Raw genomic sequence first — 18345 nt, 5'->3', positions numbered from 1 at the left:
ATAAACAATTGAATGATAAAGTAGACAAAGTATTCCTCAGCACCCAGTAGTACAAGCCATGAGTAAAGTGTGCACTATGTCTATGAAATCATGATAATCATTCAACATAATTATTACAGTAATTAAATCACGACTGTTGGGGGTGAGACATATATACGTATAAGAATTCAGTATGTTTTAGAAACAAGATTTATGTTCTTAAAGGACAAATGAAAGAATTATGCATAAAAACATTTTCTGCATTTTGTCCCCCAAAACCAAAGTCATGTTTAGTGACCTAGCAGCGACATGTGCTGTTGAGTCATGCTTTCATTCTTAATCATCTTTATGAAAAGGAAAGGTCAGATAGAGACATTAGACAGCTTTTAGCCTTTGGGCAATGTTTACTTCCAAGCCAAATCAAACGACAATTCCAAGACAGACAAGAGAGAGAAATTGTTTTTTCTTTCTTACTTTTTAAAGGTTCACGGTCTGATCATGAGGTGAAACATAAAATAAAATGTTTAATTGTTATCTAACATAACCACTCGTTACCCCCTGAAACATTCCACACTGTATATACTGATACAATAAAATGTGACGGTCTTGATCAGTGAAAATATGTGCAAGTGTCTTTTTAAGCTCTACTCTTGGAAGGAATAAAGCTCTTCACTGTTTAACACTTAACGCCCACATCATTCTCATACCTCATCACATTTGCATTTCACCTCCAAAAATTGCTGTCTTCACAGATTTTAATTGTGCCCTTGGTAATAAATTACCTAATTTCCATCCCATTTCCCAGCCATGCTTTGAAATATATATAAAGCTATAAATGTTAAATCTTTAAAGTTCACTGTTGCGTAAGACATAATCTTGAAACACATGCTATGCCATTGCCCTGCCCTCAATAAAGAGACAACAAATCTGCATGGTGTCGATATCTTTCTAGTTTGTGCACATATTGATCTCTGTAGGTGGGTGTTGCTTTCATCCTTCCTAAAACTGCCCCGTTGATAGACTTAATCAGATATTTTTTGAGAGTTTTATAAATATGTTTACACTCTTGGTACAAAATTACTCTTAAATGCAACTTTTAAGAATCTGTAGATCTAGTCTACCTGGTAGCCATTGAAGGTATACGCTGTTCTCAAATTGTGACGTACTGTTTGTATTCAGAACAAATGTAACTGATAAATGTTGCACTGCGTGTTTCTAAGTAATAATTAAATAAATAATTCATATGTGTACTGGACAAGATTGCAGTTTTTGACGGACAGCTGTTTTCAGCACCACGGACAGCGTCGGTTTCTTCTTTCCTTCTTTCTTTCCAAATCACTTTATTGCCTTTTTGCAAAATAAAACTTTCAAGCCCTAAATGAGTTTTTAAATACATTCCTTCTGTTTATGATATGGTATATTTACATTCAAGTAATATAAAATGCAAGATATCATTGCTTATCTATGCATTAAACCAAACAACAACGATTAAAGAGAAATGTCTGTTTTTGTACTTACTTCGTTCATATTGAACATCAAATTTATAAGGGCTATACAAAAAAATACAATGATGAGCACATTACAAAACACAACTCGTGCAAAATATGCTCCTGAATGCAAAAATGTCATTGACAACAACATACCGCTCTTTTCCAAAGCAATACGCAGACATCAATAGGTCCAAATACTGTCACTATCCTACTTGCTTTTAAATCTCACAAATAGTTAAACACACACACATACATACAAACTCATTACATTTCTTCAGATCCTAACAATAAATAAAATAAACTAGAACGCATTCCATGTTCTCTCTGCTACCTTTATTTTTGAAAGCAGATATGGAAATGTCCCTTGGTCTTCGGTCTGGGCCATTTAAAGTGGGCTATATTCAATCAGAGAGGGAAAACAAGGAAGCCAGAGAATGTGGAGTACTTCCACCCGCCCATGAGGTTCCCTCTCTCTAGTTTGAGATAGAGTCTGTCTTCACGCTCCAGGTGAAGAAGAACACTGTTACTCGCTGCCTCCCGGGTCACGTCTTGATCACCGGCAAACGCAGATATTATTGGGTATTCATTATGCATCAGATTGACCTAATGGCATGGAAACACAAGATGTGATCAGATGCATTACAACAAGCCAGATTAACCTTTACTTCATAGAACGAAACTGTATATGGCATATATAAAGCCATCATTTAAATTTCACTTGTAACTGTTCATTACCACTAGTTAGATAGTCCTTATTCCAGTAGCGGCTAGTCTCAATTTAATAAGCCACTAGTATTATTCATTACATTCATTTATTTCCTGTGCTAGCCTACTGGTCACTATTCCAACAGTGAAAACAAACTATTCTGTTTTACTGGTATGAAGTTACCAATTGAAATATTACCTTTAGACTAGTAATGACTTCCAATTGTTGCTGATACTTATTCCAATTTTACTATTTCTAACTAGAGTTACTAACATTTATTCCAGCTTTGCAAGTGGTTAGGCTATTTAATACAGTATTTATGAGACACAAGTATCTATCCTAAATGGCACTAACATTTCTGTTCTTATATGTTACCATTGTTTTGTCATATGAAATGACTAGTCAGAATGATACTATACAGTTCAATTAAAATCTTTCTAGTAAGATAAGTGTTAGCCTACAATTGGAATACATAATATTCAATTAGTACTAAGAAACCTAGAACACACTATTAAATTAAAGAATGAATAGTAGTGTCAAATAAATGTAGCCTATTAGTAAAACTGGAAACGGTACCAGCAGCAATTGCAATAGCCAGAAATGAATAATTAATATATGCAATGATAAAAGAAGCCGATGTAAAAAGAAGCAAATGTAAACATAGACTCGCCTGGATTGTCTGTCGGTTGTACACCTTCACAACGTGAAAGCTGAAGCTATAAATGCCTCGACGAGGAGCTTGAAATACACTCGCCTTAAGATCGAAATGATTTCCAATGTTCACTAGTACCTGCAAAGAGGTGTGTGTTCACTTAGTTAAAATGTTTTTTAATGTTACAGCCAACTTAACTCACAGATATGCGTAAACGTAAAAAAAAGGGTCTGACCTGATCAAAGTAGATTGTCATGGACTTGTTACTCATTTCTGATGGTTCGTGGTTAGTTCCTCTGACAGCAGAAAAGGCCACTTTAGCACCAGCAGCCCGGACAGATATCCCAAACGACGAGGTCACTCCTCCTTCGGCGGACGGGTTCGAGTCACACACCACTAAACATTTTCCTTCCAAAACTACCGGTTCTGTGTCATTCTGTCCGAGGGAAAACGCAACGCCGCATCCCAAAAGAAGGGTGGAAGCCAGCACGGCCAAAGAGCCCTGTTCCCTGGCTCTCAACATGACTGTGGAAGACCTCTGAGCAAAAAATACTAACGGCCACTCTTAGGAGATCAGTGAAGACGACAGCAACCCTCTCTCTCTCTCTCTCTCTCTCTCTCTCAATCTCTCTCTCTCTCGTCCACACACAGCGCGCGCACGCCTTATTTGAAAACAACGCCCTAAATTTTCACCATGTGCTAAAGTTTTTAAAGTGCGCAATAATTTCCAATCAAGTTCAAATCCAAAACTGATGCATCACAGCTAAACTACACATATAATTAGATTAACCTTATTACAAATCGGTGCTTTGAAAACCATCACGACACAACTAGCCAACGACAAATCTGTAGAAGGATAAACGTTAAGGATTTGTGCGTTGAATGAATTGCCTAGTCCAAACATCTCCTTAAAAGTACTGTATCCAATTTACTGTAAATAAATGTCTTATTATACCACTTTATTAACTTTAACAGGTCTGCTCAGCATTTATGGCTAAATTAATTTCAATGTAATGCTGTAAGAGGACAATGGCTGTACACTGGTGATATCCCATTGTTTGTGAGTGTTTTACAGTAAAAAAAAAGGAATATGATGTGCTATTGCTCCATCCAGTGGTTGTAAAAAGATATTAAATCATTACAGTTTTTCTGTTGTTTAAGTTGTCATTACTATACTTGTTTACATTGTTACAATATACTTTTTTTTTTTTTTTCTGTAACTGCATGCTTTGGATTCAGGGTTCTCCATTTTTTGATGTAGTGTCTAATGAATGATCTGTAGTGGTTATAATTTTGCCTCGCTGTGTGTATGATCTGAAAGCATTGTTTGATTTTGAGCACAGATAAAATGGTTTTGAGGCAATTGTTTGATTTTGCCATAAGAGTCAGAGATTCTCTGAATGTGGTTTGAAAATTTGGTTTTGTGTTTCAGGTTTTGAGAAAGTGAGTGATAGTTTAAAAAAAATGTGTTTTAGCTATTCAGAAAACCTGTAATCCTTCGCTAGTTTTAATTTACAGTTTTTCTGAATTGCTAAAACACATTCCTTGAAACCATCACTCACTTTCTCAAAACATTAAACACAAAACCAAATTTTCAAACCACATCCAGAGAACCGCTGACTCTTCTGGCAAAATCAAACAATGCTCTCAGATCATACACACAGCAAACAAAAATTATAAACACTACAGATCATTTGTTAGACACTACATAAAAAAAAAATGGAGAACACTGAATCCAAAGCATGCAGTTACAGGAAAAAAAGCATATTGTAACAAAGTGAACTAATTTTCCAATTACGTAAAGTATAGTAATGACAACGTACAGTAGCAAGGTGAATAAATGGTATACTGTATGCACTGCAAGTGTAGTATTATACTGGATATTGTATAGTAGGCCCATCGAATTTCTGTATATTCATCTCTTGCATACTGTGAAAATACAGTGACCCAACTGCAAAAGCCAAAAAGGTTACCGTTTTATAACTCTGAATGAAAAGCATGTTATAGTCACTCAGAAGATTTGTGCAACTGCAGAATCAAGGTCAATGAGAGATTGATTCTGCTTCAGCATCATGTCTTCATGTTGGGTCCAGCCAGAGGACTTTGTCCACATCACAGACAATATCATCTTTGCAGGCAAAGGGAAAAATCCTAAAGCCAGATCCAGCCTTGACAACATTCTCCACACCTTGTTCTTCCTCATCCTCATCCTCTTCCTCCTTATTCACAACCTCTTTTACACATACTCTTCCTTCTCTCCCTCTTATATTGTTACCATCCATTATTGGTTTCAACATTCAGTGCAACATTTTGAGTCAATTTTGGGACTCTGAACTGACTTGTATGTACAGTTGGTTTGATCACATCATTCGAATTTTGAGTCGTTGTGTGTAAACAGTGTTTTAACTACCTGAACTTGTTTAATGTTTTACAGAAAGAGTGATTTATTCGACAAATTGGTTTAGGCTACTGAGAATTTGGTTCAGAGAAGGGGATTTAGTGTTTTAGCAATTCAGAAAAACTGTAAGCTCTTCAAATTTGAATTCACACATGCAGAGACTGTGTTCATCAAATGAAAGATGTAGGCTAGCCGATAAACCTATAGGCTATAAATCATAACATAAACATGCAAAAGACAGCAGTCTGCATGGCTGACGCGCATAACAAGTCATTTGGCCTTTTCTTTTAGCAACATCAAGATTTTTGGTTAAAAGCAGTTTGGGGTAAGTTACTCTAAAAAAGTAGTTATATACTAGCTACTAGTTACATCTTTCAATGGTATAATTACTGTAATAATTACTCTCTCTAAAAAGTATTTTAGTATACTAATTACTTTCGGAATCCCATATCAACCTTGACCATTTGAACAATATAAGGATAGACATGAAACCACTCTATTAAAAATCTAAATTCAATCAATTTTATTTTCAAATAAATAATATGAAAAAAGTATTACAGTAATAAATTATTATTAAGTAGCCTATTTAAAAGGATAAATACTTTTTAACATTATTAGATGTTACATTTTGATGTTAAATCCACTATTGTTTTATATAGAGTTGTTTTATAGTCTATATTTTATGATTTATAATTAATGAGTAATAATTACATCAGAAGTAACTGTAATTACATTACAGAAAAATTAAGAGTAATCCCTTACTTTACTTTTAAGGGAAAAATAATTAAATTACTGTTATTTATTACATAGTAATGCATTGCACCCAGCACTGGTTAAAATCTTTAGGCTATATGAATGTATTATAGAAACTGTACATCTTAGATCCTCTGACTGGTCCCCATTTTTGCCTTCACCTTTTCATTGATCTTGCAGTGCACAAATTAGTTTTTTAATACACGTATACAAGTATTCTATATAGCCTCTCAATTCATATGAGCTCATAAAGGCTGTAGCCTATGCATGATAATTATAACAACAAATGAGCAAAATGCTGTTTAGATTTAGATTAGCATGTAACACCACAGGACAACTTCATATACTTGAGTACATAACGCAGAAAACAATAAAAGGATAGTAGCAACTCTCAATGGTTATGAAAATGATATAGGCCTATATTAAATAGATATCTGCAGCCAGAATAAAAGTCAGAAAGACAGCATGTTATAATGACTAAAACATCCTGGTTGTTTTTGTCTTTGAACCTAAAATACTAGTACATTTATATATTTTCACTTCTCTGATATGTTTCAAATTTCAAGCCTATATGTTTTAGAATTCAGACTTGTTCACACATAACCTTATGAAAATAAAATATGATTTAGTGGTCAGAACTGTTAATTCATTTTTATGAGACATATTTTGTAGTATGTTACAGAGTTACAGATTTAAATCAGTTGGGGTGTATATGCACCAGTTTTACATGCTGTTAAAGTGTGATTATGGGCTATTCTTAAATGCACATTTACTGCAGATTATTTATATTAATTTTCTTTCACACCACAAATTTCAGTGCCATACCATTTCAATTAATAGTTTTGTTCTTATGACACAGTGTGCTAATTAAATTACTTTCCAGCTAAAAGATGAGAGATTTAGCCGACTGAAGCAGGTTCTTTTGCAGTATTTCCCAGTACTGGAGCATCCATTATTTCTTGTTTACAAGATGCTAATGAAAAGCACTCCCACAGAGAATGCCAGTTTAGAAAGCATTTGGGACCATATTAGTGTCTTATTTTTCACTTTTTCCTCCACATTACTGTACATCTAGTTTCTTGAGCACAGTCTTATCGTTAGGTGCATCTAATAGCCTATGCTGCTACAGGAACTTGACAAAACTCACATTTTCATTTGGCACACGACAGTCAAACAACCATATTTCAAAGTGCACAAAGTAGTAGGCCAACTTTAATCAGCAAATCATTAGTTAACAATGGACTACTTGGACAAACTTCATATGAGGCAGGGTAGCCTACTGCATTTAGAATATATTCACGACGTTGTTAGCCAAGTCTGTCCACGTATGAGAGAAGGGATCTCGTTAATCCACTCTTCATGTCCGCAGGTCTTCTGTGCACTGAGGCGGATTACGCAGATATTTGTGTTCAACCTGTTCCATCAAACAGTCTTCAACTACACCGCGAGTTCTGGGAATAGCCGCAACATTTTTTTTGCAATGAATCTCACATCATTTGGGTCGCGTCCTTCAAGCAGCCTCTTCTAATTACGGACTTTTATATAGGCTATTGTAGTTATATTAGCCTATCTCCAAAACTTATCCTTCGCTTCGCCACTACAATTCGCATTTCATGGAATTCAAAGTTGAAACCCTTGGGGAGAATCATGGTGCCGCGGGTAAAACTGCTTCTTGGTGAGTAAATATCAAAACAGTATGAAAACGAACATAAATGTTATGTTTCATGTATTGCTATCGACCTAGTAACCCATTGGGAACAATACATGCATGATTCCTTTTAAGTTTAAGCCATATTCTTATATTTAATGTGTAATTCTGTTTGCAATGTTCACACGAAAGGAAGTATATCACTTAACCTCAAGTGGCAGTTAGAACATACACTTGCAAAAGTGGTTATAAAGTTGTAAAACGCTGATTAACATGTCGTTGTACATTGGATAATTATTTGTTATTTAGCCTAGTCTTTATTTATGTACCGGACATACAGAAACCATGATGTCACAATTGACTGAGAAAACATCGAAGTGTAGGCTACTGTATGTCGTCCTCAATTTTGACAATGCAGTGATAAAAGCCAGATAGATAGATAGATAGTTAGGAATTAGTAACAAAAACACTTACACAGTATACATTAAATGGAAAGACAGTATACATGTTGTGCATTAGAGTTGTATTGGCACATTTAAGAACTTTTTAAGCATGAAGCAAGCTATTCTTGACCATCATTATTTCTGATCATTATTATTTATTTTAGCAGTCGTTGCAAGTCTCGTCAATCTTGGATTTTCTGGAGCACCAACAGCACCACCGAAGAAAGCTGTAGGTAATTATCTCTTATTAACAATGACGTGGGCAAGAAGGGCATTGTGATCTTGTGCAAAATCAGGATTGACTGATTCTAACAATGCACATTGTAGTTGTTTAATCCAAGTAGTTTTAATCTCATGGCAGTCTTCTTAATGCTTTGTCTCTTCAGTTGAAAACAACTCAGGTGTGACACCGGCGGGATTGTGCGGTTCTTGGGTCAAAGATTCTGATGGAGGAATTTTTACATCTCCTAACTATCCTGAGAAATATCCTCCTGACCGAGAATGCATATACATAATTGAAGGTTATTCAGCTTACATTTTGATCATTGTTAATGAGTCATATTTCTATATCTAACTAGAAGTTTTAATTGTGCCATAGCTTCTCAAAGGCAATGCATCGACCTGTATTTTGATGAAAAGTATGCTATTGAGCCATCGTGGGAGTGTAAGTTTGACCACATTGAAGTCAGGGATGGACCCTTCAGCTTTTCTCCTATCATCGGCCGTTTCTGTGGACAAGAGAGCCCGAATTATGTTAGGTCCAGTGGACGATACCTTTGGTTAAAATTTGTGGCAGATGGTGAACTAGAATCCACTGGATTTTCAGCTCGGTACAATTTCACCCAAGGTAAGTGTTCTGTTTGTGTCATGAGTATATGCAGGTCCGGGGTTCTGGTCCGGCGCCGGGGAGGGTTGTTGTGGGGGGTTTGGTGGTATAGGGGGGCCTGGTCCGGAAGGGGGGCACAGGGATATCCATGGCGCCAGGCCTGAGTATATGCATTTGTCTCTATCAACCAATTATTAATCCATTTCTTTATAAAAGTTTTTGTAAAACCTGATGATCATGTTGTCCAGATCATGATTTGAGATTGAACCAAGGAGCATCTTGTTCTTCAGTGGAAGAACATCTGACCATCTGTACAAAGAGCGAGATGATCCATGTCACAAATTAACTTTTTTTTGGATTATTTATAAAGCGCAAAATCAGAAATATTTTTTCAGCATGTTACAGGTTTAAATGACGTTTTGAATAGCAGATTTTGTGACTTTTGGACTCTGCTGGATCTATTGCAAAACAAAACGCATACACAGTTATAATGTTGTTTTGGTACTGATGGTTTATTCTTAGTAAGAATCCTACTTGTTTTGGTAAATGCTGTGTTCAGTGCTCAGGTCTGATGGCCCTGCATTTGTAGTGCAGGCACACATGCAGCAGCTGAGTGGGGGAGGTTTGTGATTTCTCTGATCCCAGTTAATGAAAGCTTGTCTTCAGAGAAGCACACTCAGTCTGCTCCATGCCCTGAGCTCTGTCCTCCTACTTCAGCTTCACCAAATCCTAATGAAAATCTACACTCTAAAAAAATGAAAGGTTCCAAAAGATTCCAAGTGAAGGTTTTTTTTGCAGTGATGCCCTAGAAGAACCATTTTGGGTTCCCCAAAGAACCTTTTAGCGAACAGTTCTTAAAATAACCTTCTTTTTTTTTCTTAGTGTGAAGAACATTTTATAATCTAAAGAACCTTTGAGCTATGTCCAATGAAAAGGTTTCATTGATGATGAAGTTTCTTCATTGAATCCATCAATGCCAATGAGGAGTCTTTATTTTTAAGAGTGTATGGGATGGCCAAAATAATTTGTTATAGAGAATGCATTACTGTTGGGTTGCAAAGGGGTCATAAATGTTTTGTCAGAATATTTTTGAATTCATAGTCACATCATTCAAAGTAAAAATTAAAATGTGAGTGTTTTTTGACTGTATTCGACTGAGGTTCGAGACAGATATGACGTGCGTCTTGACTAAATTGGGCTGGTCTCCCTAATTATGTGATGTTAGGCTAAACTTAAATTCTGATTACACCAGTGTTCATCGCAGCGGCCTAATAAACAGTGAACGTATAGGTAAGCAGTATTTAGGTAATGAAGCAGGGACATGAGGGAGAACCTGTGACAGGTCCTGGTGGAGGGGGACCTGAGGACCTTTGTCCTGAGCCTTGTGAATTTTGAGAGCCTTGAAATAAAGGAAACACAAAATCCACGCATCACAGCCAAACACCATGACATCCACACACTGCAGAAACCAGAAAAAATACTGTAAAATACAATCCTGCACATCATAAATCATAGATTTTTCTGAGACCTACATCCATGCGTCCTGTTACATCATCATAAGAATAATCTTAGCCAAGCTGTACCAGAGGTAAGAAAACATGAGAGGATTATGGCGAATCCCTGAATGATTTTTAGATTGAAACCCTAAAGGACTCTGAAATATCCCAGTGAGTTTTTTTGGAAATGATAGATTAGATCTAGTTATAAACTGATCTACATTATAAACTGACCAGAGTCTATTAACTGTTTAAGCCTGAAATACTGTGCAAAAATATATTAAATACAAACAGGCTTCTGTAAACACACCTATGTCTTATTACTTTGCTTTCTCACGCTGTGCAGCCTAATCTGTGTGAGTCTGGTGCAGGGATTATTAATCCACGTACAATCATGACTCAAGCCCCAGGACATCATTCTCATTCCCTAATCCTACGTGTTTCAGTTATTAGGCAAAAAGAAAATAAATGATTGTGCTGGGATAGAAGTTTTTCAAGGTCAGGGAGAGAAGTAAACCATGTGTTTCATTTATCTGTGTTATTCTTTGAAACCATCAGGGAAATGAAATAACATCTTTTTAAAATAGTTCCCATGTTCTGAGGAAGAAATAATGCAGCCTACCGTCCAAAGGTTTGGGGTCCGTAAGCTCACCAAGGCTGCATAAAAAAAAAAAAAACAGTAATCTTGTGAAACATTATTACAATGTGACAGATGTAATTTATTCCTGTGATGGCAAAGCTGAATTTTTCGAATCATTACTCCAGTCTTCAGTGTCACATGATCCTTCAGAAATCATTCTGCTGATTTGGTGCTCGTATTATTATCTATGTTGAAAACAGTTGTTCAAAACAAAATCTTACGAATCTTACACCTTTGGACGGTAGTGTATGTACACCGTTTTTGCATGCTAGTCCTCGCCAAGCTTCGTAACCAGCATGACTTTCCTTGCTTGACCAACTTTTGCAGAAAGATAATTGGGGAGAACTAAAAAACGGTGTAGTTTTTTGAAGATAAACAGCATGACATAAACCTTTAAATTCATGCTGCTCTGCAGAGATCTTTACAACAACAACCACTCATTTTGATATTTAGGACAATATTTTGTGAAAAGCTACTAATCTGAATATGAAATGTGATTTTGACCTTGTAAACAGATCAAGGCCTTATTCAAATCCTTAATATCTCTGTATATATTTGCAGATCCTGAATTTAAAGACATTGGAGTTCCACCACCTCTTCCAAGTAAGTGTAGTGTTTTTTTAAGTTTACCCTCTGCATGTCAAAACCAGTTCACGATTCATTGCTGTGTTTTCATGGTGTAGCTTGTGAGTTTGAGATGAGCGGGCCAGAGGGCTTTGTGGAGTCTGTAATGGTTGCGAAAGAGGGCAAAGCGTTGCAGACAGAGGCTGTAGACTGCAGGTGGTTCATAAGAGCTCCTCCTGGCTCTAAGGTAAACCCCCATTCACAACTGTATTCAATTCAATTAAAACCCAACATGTTGGTCTAAGCTAGTTTTTTCAGTACTCTGAAAGTACCTTTCAGTTCTACAGTACTTTTCAGTACTCTTGTGAAGTATCTTGGTCCGCATTTCTCTTTCCAATAGTATCCTGTTATTCTGTCTAATTAAAAATATAAATCAAATAAAATCAAACAAATGTCAATATACAAGTCAAGTCAAGTCAAGTATATTTGTATAGCGCTTTTTACAATACAGACTGTATCAAAGCAGCTTCACAGTATTAAATTAAAATAATACAACAAGGTTTGTTTCTAGTGGAATTTATTGATTGATAAAATTAAATATCCCCAAAATATCCCCAACTGAGCAAGCCAAAGGCAACAGTGGCAAGGAACCGAAAAACATACAGTCATGCTCAAAAGTTTATGCACCTTGCAGAATCAGCAAAATCTTAATTATTTTAACAAAATAAGAGGGCTCATACAAAATGCATGTTATTTGTATTTAGTACTGTCCTGAATAAGATATTTTACATATAGTCCACAAAACCAAAGAAAAAACTGAATTTATAAAAATGACCTCATTCAAAAGTTTACATACCCTTGATTCTTAATACTGTCTCGTAACCTGGATGATCCACGACTTTTTAAAAATGTTTTGTGATGCTTGTTCTCGAGTCCATTGTTTATCCTGAGCAGTTAAACTGTCCGATGTTCTCCAGAAAAATCCTCCAGGTCCTGCCAATTCTTCAGTTTCCCAGCATCTTTTGCACATTTGAACCCTTTCCAGCAGAGAATGTATGATTTCGAGATCCATCTTTTCACCCTGAGGACAACTGAGGGACTCATACGCAACTATTACAAAAGGTGAAAACATTCACTGATGCTCCTAAAGGAAACATGATGCATTAAGAGCCAGGGGGTGAAAACTTTTTGAATTTAAAGATCAAGGTAAATTGTACTTAATTTGTCTTCCGGGAAACATGTAAGTATCTTCTGTTGCTTCTGAAGGGCATTTGATATTTAAATAAAATCATCCTGTTCAAAAGTTTTCACCCCCCTGCTCTTAATGCATCGCATTTCCTTCTGAAGCATCAGTGAATGTTTTCACCTTTGCAAAATATGCTGGAAAACTGAATAATTTGTCTCGTGGACTATATGTAAACATCTTTTATGTAAAATATCTTATTCAGGACAGTATGAAATAAAATAATAATTAAAATTTCGCAGATTCTGCAAGGTGTATGTAAACTTTTGAGCATGACTGTAAATGTGTCTCTTGCACAGATCTATTTGCGCTTTCTGGATTATGAGATGCAGAACTCGAACGAGTGCAAGCGTAACTTTGTGGCGGTGTATGATGGGAGCGGCTCGGTGGAGCATCTGAAGAATAAATTCTGCAGCACGGTGGCCAATGACGTGATGCTGCTGACTTCATTAGGTGTGATTCGCATGTGGGCCGATGAGACCAGCCGCAGGAGCCGATTCCGTATCCTCTTCACCACCTTCCACGAGCGTGAGTCATTAAATCAGTTTTTTTTTTATCTTAACACATTTCAGTAGCACATATAGCTTGCTTTTTAGCATTAAAGTTGTGATTTACCTCTTATTTTATCTGCATATTTGGACTAACACATTATGAGTGCTGTACTGAGTCACTTTAGCAGTTTTAACTGTATGATATGGTAGTGTCTCATGTGGTTCCTATTATTATCATTTTGCTCTTCAGCTCCATGTGAAGGAGATGCATTCTTCTGCCATAGCAACATGTGTATTAACCGCACATTGGTGTGCAATGGTATCCAAAACTGTGTCTATCCTTGGGATGAGAATGGTTGCAAAGGTATATAATCACATATTCCGAAATTAAATATTTGCAAATGTATTTACAAAGCTAATGTAAATAATCCACTTAATAAGTAAAAAGTTAAGGGATATTTGTCCAAAAAAATGAAAACGTCATAATTTACTCCCCCCGTCATTCCAAACCTATATGACGTTCTTTCTTCTGTGGAATATGAAAGAAAATATTTTGAAAAACAGATTTTGTCCATACAATGAAAGTCAATTGGGGTCCAAAACAAAATTGAATATATCTGAAGTATCTTCTTTTACTTTCCACAAAAGAATGAAAGTCATGCAGGTAAATGATGACAGCATTTTCATTTTTGAGTGAACTATCCCTTTTTTTAGTAGGCTACACCACTTCATCCATAAATTGCAATAATGTTTCAAAATATTACTGTTTATACTGTACTTTTGATCAAATAGATGCTGCCTTGATGAGCATAAAAGACAACTTTCAAAAACATTTAAAAATATGACCGACCCCAAACTTTTGAATGTTAGCGTATATTAATTTAATTATTTGTCATTTAATTATTTTCTAAATTCAAAACACTATACCACATAAAGTTTGAATGCCCCTCTCACACAGAGAAAAGAAAAGCCACTATCCTGGACAGCCTTGACAATACCAATGTAACCATTATTGGAGTGACCTGCGGAGTGGTGATTATCCTGCTTACCGTGTCGATAATCATTCAAATAAAACAGCCACGGAAAAAGTACATAATCCGCAGGGATGAATTTGACCCCACCTTGCTTCACGAGGCCTTTGAACCCCCGCACTACGAGCTGTGCACGTTACGGCAAGCAACCTCATCCGATGATGAGGTGTTACCTGAGGATTTCCCCAAATTGCAGCGCACCTCCTCCAAATGCATCCACGGCCACCACTGTGGCTCCGGGGTGTCCAGCACTCGAGGCAGCCGCAGCGACCTCAGCCTGCGAGATGCTGCTGCCATTCTCTCAGAGATGGAGGCGTCAGCACAACCCCAGTTCCCTATGCAAGCCACCCCTACTGGCCGCAGGAATATTCTGGTGATGAAGCACAGCTACTCGCACGATGGGGCTGAAGAGTGCGACCTGGATGATGAACTTTATGATGGGCCCACCACCAGCCACGGGCGATCTGCAATGGACAGAACTGTGCATCGGTCAATATCCAATGACTTTTGATGGTTTTCCATGCACATCAGCCCAGCTTCCGGATAGATTGTTTCTTTATTGTCTTTTGTCTTGGTTTTATTTGTAGTGTTTTGTTTGTTGACAGACAGAATTCCTTGTCTAGTCACTCCATCTTCATCATTTTGCATCCATAAAGGAATATCAATCAACAAACATGGCTGTATGCATTAAATGAACCATTGAACTGTATTACTGTCAGTTTTCTTTCCCTGTTTTGCCTAGAACAGTGTGCTTGCTGTCTATTCCATATAATTTGATGACTGTTATGCACTTTTGTTTTACTCCTAGTATCAAGAAATTATATTAGGACAGAGGATCATTGCATATGTTTGTAAATACTTTCGATTCATACTGTTTCGTTTGGGTCGGGTATTATTTAAAACATGACATAAAATCCTGCCATTACTGTTATGGTTATATTTACCATTGTTTTTTTGTGATCTGTAACAGGCTTCTCTCTTGAACTGTGTGGTTTAATTTAATTGTGTTTTAATTTTGACTTCATTTATTTGTATATGCATTGCTTTTATGCCTGTGTGAGAACATATGTGCTTCTTTTATACTTTGTTACCCTTCATACTCCAATTTTCATTCTCATATCACATTACTGATAAAATTAAGAACAAGCACAGTTGTTATGCAGTCTGATTTTATTGCATTATTATTATAAAATGTTATGTACCGTAGAACAAAATGCTCTTTTTCACTGCATGCCTCCACTTTCCTCGCCTATTGGTAGCAGTTTAATGTGGTCATAAGCACCGCATGTAAACATTTCTAAAAATGTGTAATCCTCGTCATAATAACATTTAAATAAGATTTAAAAGTGATGTTTTATTACAAATGCCATTAAAGGTTGAAAAAACAGCAGCCGCCAGAAGATGCTGTGATGAGTAATGAGCCGCATAATAGTGCCTCCCACTGGTTTACAAAAGTAATTGCAGGGGAGGAACTTTCACCACTCAAAATACCCATAGAAAATGACTGTAAATTAACAGATGGAAAGTTTTTAAGCAAAAATGTGTTGGGTTTCTGCATGTCTCCCTTTTTATTATGTCTTGAATTAATAGTATTTGCCCATCTGATCTGTACGAAGTGACACAGAGAGTGGAACTAATGTCGACGCTCCAGTCTCGTCGGACAAATAAGTAGATGCACAGATTCTCATGCCTCTCGTCTGTGAAAGTTATGTGGTTGTAAACAGCTATATAATATGTAGACTTATATACTAGTCTGTATATTTTCAGGCCAACGTTATTAATTTATTGAAATGTTTAGCTCATTGCGTATCTGACCTCACAGCTGTCAAAAGCTGCGTGCTGTCATTGGGCATTCAGTAAGGAGGTCAGTGAATTCATTTGAGGATGTCTGACTTTGGCACAGATTCAAGTCTACGCTCAGAGACTTATAAACAGGGATCAGCGGGTGAAGGTACTTTAAAAAAACGACTCGGTATTATTGCAACTTGTGTCGTCGGTGGGTCATTGGTTGCTCTGTATGGAGTCACCGGGCCGTTTATTGCTCCAGCATTGAGGAAAGTTTGTCTGCCATTCGTACCTGCAACAAGGACACAAATTGAAAACGTTCTAACGGTTTTGAAAAATAGATCAGGGTCCCTGGTGGATATCGGCAGCGGAGATGGACGGATAGTAAGTTTCCTGATTCGGACTATCTTTTAAATTTGAGTTTGCAGACTTTGCACTAACAAACAGTACCATTCAGTACCGTGGCATATCATTATTATTCAACTAAATAACAGCATTGATGCGATGTCACAGTAACCTGTTTAGTTGAACCATTATCCCAAAATGTCCTAAAAATCTTATTCCTGCATGGTTTGGTGTAGGTTATCGCTGCAGCAAAAAGAGGCTTCAAGGCAGTTGGCTTTGAGCTGAACCCATGGCTGGTCTGGTACTCCCGTTACAAAGCCTGGAGGGAAGGTGTTCATCACAGCACATCTTTTTATATTTCAGACCTTTGGAAGGTATGAGCAGGTCAATCATAATCTAAATGTGGATCTCCTTTTGTATTTTTAATCAGTTGATTAAGCAGCTACAGCTCAATGTGATCTCTTAAAAAATAGTGCATGTGCTATAGATGTCATGTAAGCATCCCTATGCCTCACACACTCTCTGAAGGGCAGAGCCCTTCAAATGGGGACTTTGGAGGGAGCATGGCACTTGAGGGTCATAATGTATCCTATTGTGACATATAATATATAAGTAAAACAATAAAAGAAAGTAGGACGGGACCTGATTTTGTCCATCCAATTAGGTGTCCACAACTTATTTTTTTGATTTGCGATTTGCTATTGCTGTAATCTCATATGAGTGACAAGTTGTCCCGCCCTCGTGCCAGTAAATGCATCATCAGAGAATAGTTCTTGTTGCAAAAGGGAGGGGCAGTTATTTTGATTAAAGGGATACTCCACTTTAAAATGAAAATTCTGTCATCATATACTCACCCTCATGTTGTTTCAATCCTTTATGAATTTCTTTCTTCTGCTGAACAGAAAGGAAGATATTTAGAAGAATATCAGTAACCAGACAGTTTCTGGTCTCATTGACTTCCATAGTATATATTTTTTTCCTACTATGGAAGTCAATGAGACCAGAAACTGTCTGGTTACTGACATTCTTCGAAATATCTTCCTTTCTGTTCAGCAGAAGAAAGAAATTCATACAGGTTTGAAACAACATGAGGGTGAGTATGATGACAGAATTTTCATTTTAAAGTGGAGTATCCCTAAGATTATGTGGGCACATTACTTTTACAAAAATAAAGCTGTGCACGGATAAATAATTTATCATAAATACTGCTTTATCCATAAAAATACGAACTGTCCATTTTGATTTCATGGTGACTTTTAACTCCTTTCATAGGTCAGTTTTTCAGAGTACTCCAATGTGGTCATCTTTGGGGTTCCTCAAATGGTAATATGATGTAAATTTAATATCTATATATGTGTGTTTCCCTGATAATGCATCTAATCTAAGATCAGACAAACATTCTTTATAATTATTAATTTTTTTATCCACAGATGGAGCAGCTTGAAGTCAAGCTCCAAACAGAGCTCCAGAGTTCAGCTCAAGTAGTAGCTTGTCGCTTTCCATTTCCCACTTGGACTCCTGATGATGTAGCTGGAGAAGGAATTGACACAGTGTGGGTTTACAATGCCAAGACATTCAGACCACACATCAGAAATGATAAAGATAGTGAAAGACAAGAGATGCCATAAGTCTTCACCAGCGATGACCTAGGAAAACAAATACTACTTTCTTTACAATATTGACAAACATTTCGTCTCTGTAATATCATTGTAAAATTCAGACTATTTTGGTGTCGTTATGTTCATAATAAAATATCCCTTTGTTTTAATACAAAAAAAGAATCTATTCTTTCAGCTTTTTTATTATGTGACAAAGAAAAGGATTTTTATATAAAGATTTATAAATCTTTCAGAGC

General features: G+C 36.5%; 3 protein-coding genes across 4 annotated transcripts; 2 read left to right on the top strand and 1 right to left on the bottom strand.

Moving 5' to 3' along the window:
• Positions 1-1309: 1309 nt before the first annotated feature.
• Positions 1310-3470, bottom strand: cbln2a (cerebellin 2a precursor). The gene is made up of 3 exons (XM_084410603.1): positions 3063-3470; positions 2846-2965; positions 1310-2072 (listed from the first exon to the last, which is right to left on the bottom strand). The coding sequence occupies exons 1-3, from the start codon at positions 3348-3350 to the stop codon at positions 1875-1877; spliced, it is 606 nt and encodes a 201-aa protein (XP_084266729.1). The 5' UTR covers positions 3351-3470; the 3' UTR covers positions 1310-1874.
• A 3802-nt stretch (positions 3471-7272) lies between these two features.
• Positions 7273-15739, top strand: LOC311292690 (neuropilin and tolloid-like protein 1). 2 transcript variants are annotated; one of them, XM_084412468.1, is made up of 9 exons: positions 7273-7653; positions 8237-8302; positions 8456-8590; positions 8668-8916; positions 11593-11634; positions 11715-11842; positions 13138-13366; positions 13580-13693; positions 14288-15739. In XM_084412468.1, exons 1-9 carry the CDS (start codon positions 7626-7628, stop codon positions 14869-14871), a joined length of 1575 nt encoding a protein of 524 aa, XP_084268594.1. In that variant the 5' UTR covers positions 7273-7625; the 3' UTR covers positions 14872-15739. The 2 variants fall into 2 exon arrangements, with proteins under 2 accessions (XP_084268594.1, XP_084268593.1); XM_084412467.1 differs by having other exon boundaries at positions 7367-7653; positions 8234-8302; positions 14288-15514.
• A 101-nt stretch (positions 15740-15840) lies between these two features.
• On the top strand, positions 15841-18261 carry atpsckmt (fATP synthase c subunit lysine N-methyltransferase). The gene is made up of 4 exons (XM_084411729.1): positions 15841-16529; positions 16727-16864; positions 17763-17813; positions 17921-18261. The coding sequence occupies exons 1-4, from the start codon at positions 16245-16247 to the stop codon at positions 18116-18118; spliced, it is 672 nt and encodes a 223-aa protein (XP_084267855.1). The 5' UTR covers positions 15841-16244; the 3' UTR covers positions 18119-18261.
• Positions 18262-18345: the final 84 nt, after the last annotated feature.

Source organism: Rutilus rutilus (assembly GCF_951802725.1).
Source record: "Rutilus rutilus genome assembly, chromosome: 6".
In the NCBI taxonomy this organism is placed as follows: domain Eukaryota; kingdom Metazoa; phylum Chordata; class Actinopteri; order Cypriniformes; family Leuciscidae; genus Rutilus; species Rutilus rutilus.
Note: the sequence above shows the minus strand (reverse complement) of the source record. Positions and strands in the feature narration are given on the sequence as shown.

Excerpts from the sequence above, each read along its gene's own strand:
- LOC311292690 (XM_084412467.1), top strand. The coding sequence starts at position 7,626 with ATGGTGCCGCGGGTAAAACTGCTTCTTG. Across the intron at positions 7,654-8,233 it reads GCGGGTAAAACTGCTTCTTG|CAGTCGTTGCAAGTCTCGTC; the intron begins GTGAGTAAATAT and ends TATTTATTTTAG. Across the intron at positions 11,843-13,137 it reads GAGCTCCTCCTGGCTCTAAG|ATCTATTTGCGCTTTCTGGA; the intron begins GTAAACCCCCAT and ends TCTCTTGCACAG.
- atpsckmt (XM_084411729.1), top strand. The coding sequence starts at position 16,245 with ATGTCTGACTTTGGCACAGATTCAAGTCTACGCTCAGAGACTTATAAA. Across the intron at positions 16,865-17,762 it reads ATATTTCAGACCTTTGGAAG|GTCAGTTTTTCAGAGTACTC; the intron begins GTATGAGCAGGT and ends CTCCTTTCATAG. Across the intron at positions 17,814-17,920 it reads TCTTTGGGGTTCCTCAAATG|ATGGAGCAGCTTGAAGTCAA; the intron begins GTAATATGATGT and ends TTTTATCCACAG.
- cbln2a (XM_084410603.1), bottom strand. The coding sequence starts at position 3,350 with ATGTTGAGAGCCAGGGAACAGGGCTCTTTGGCCGTGCTGGCTTCCACC. Across the intron at positions 2,966-3,062 it reads TGACAATCTACTTTGATCAG|GTACTAGTGAACATTGGAAA; the intron begins GTCAGACCCTTT and ends ACCTCTTTGCAG. Across the intron at positions 2,073-2,845 it reads ACAACCGACAGACAATCCAG|GTCAATCTGATGCATAATGA; the intron begins GCGAGTCTATGT and ends CCATGCCATTAG.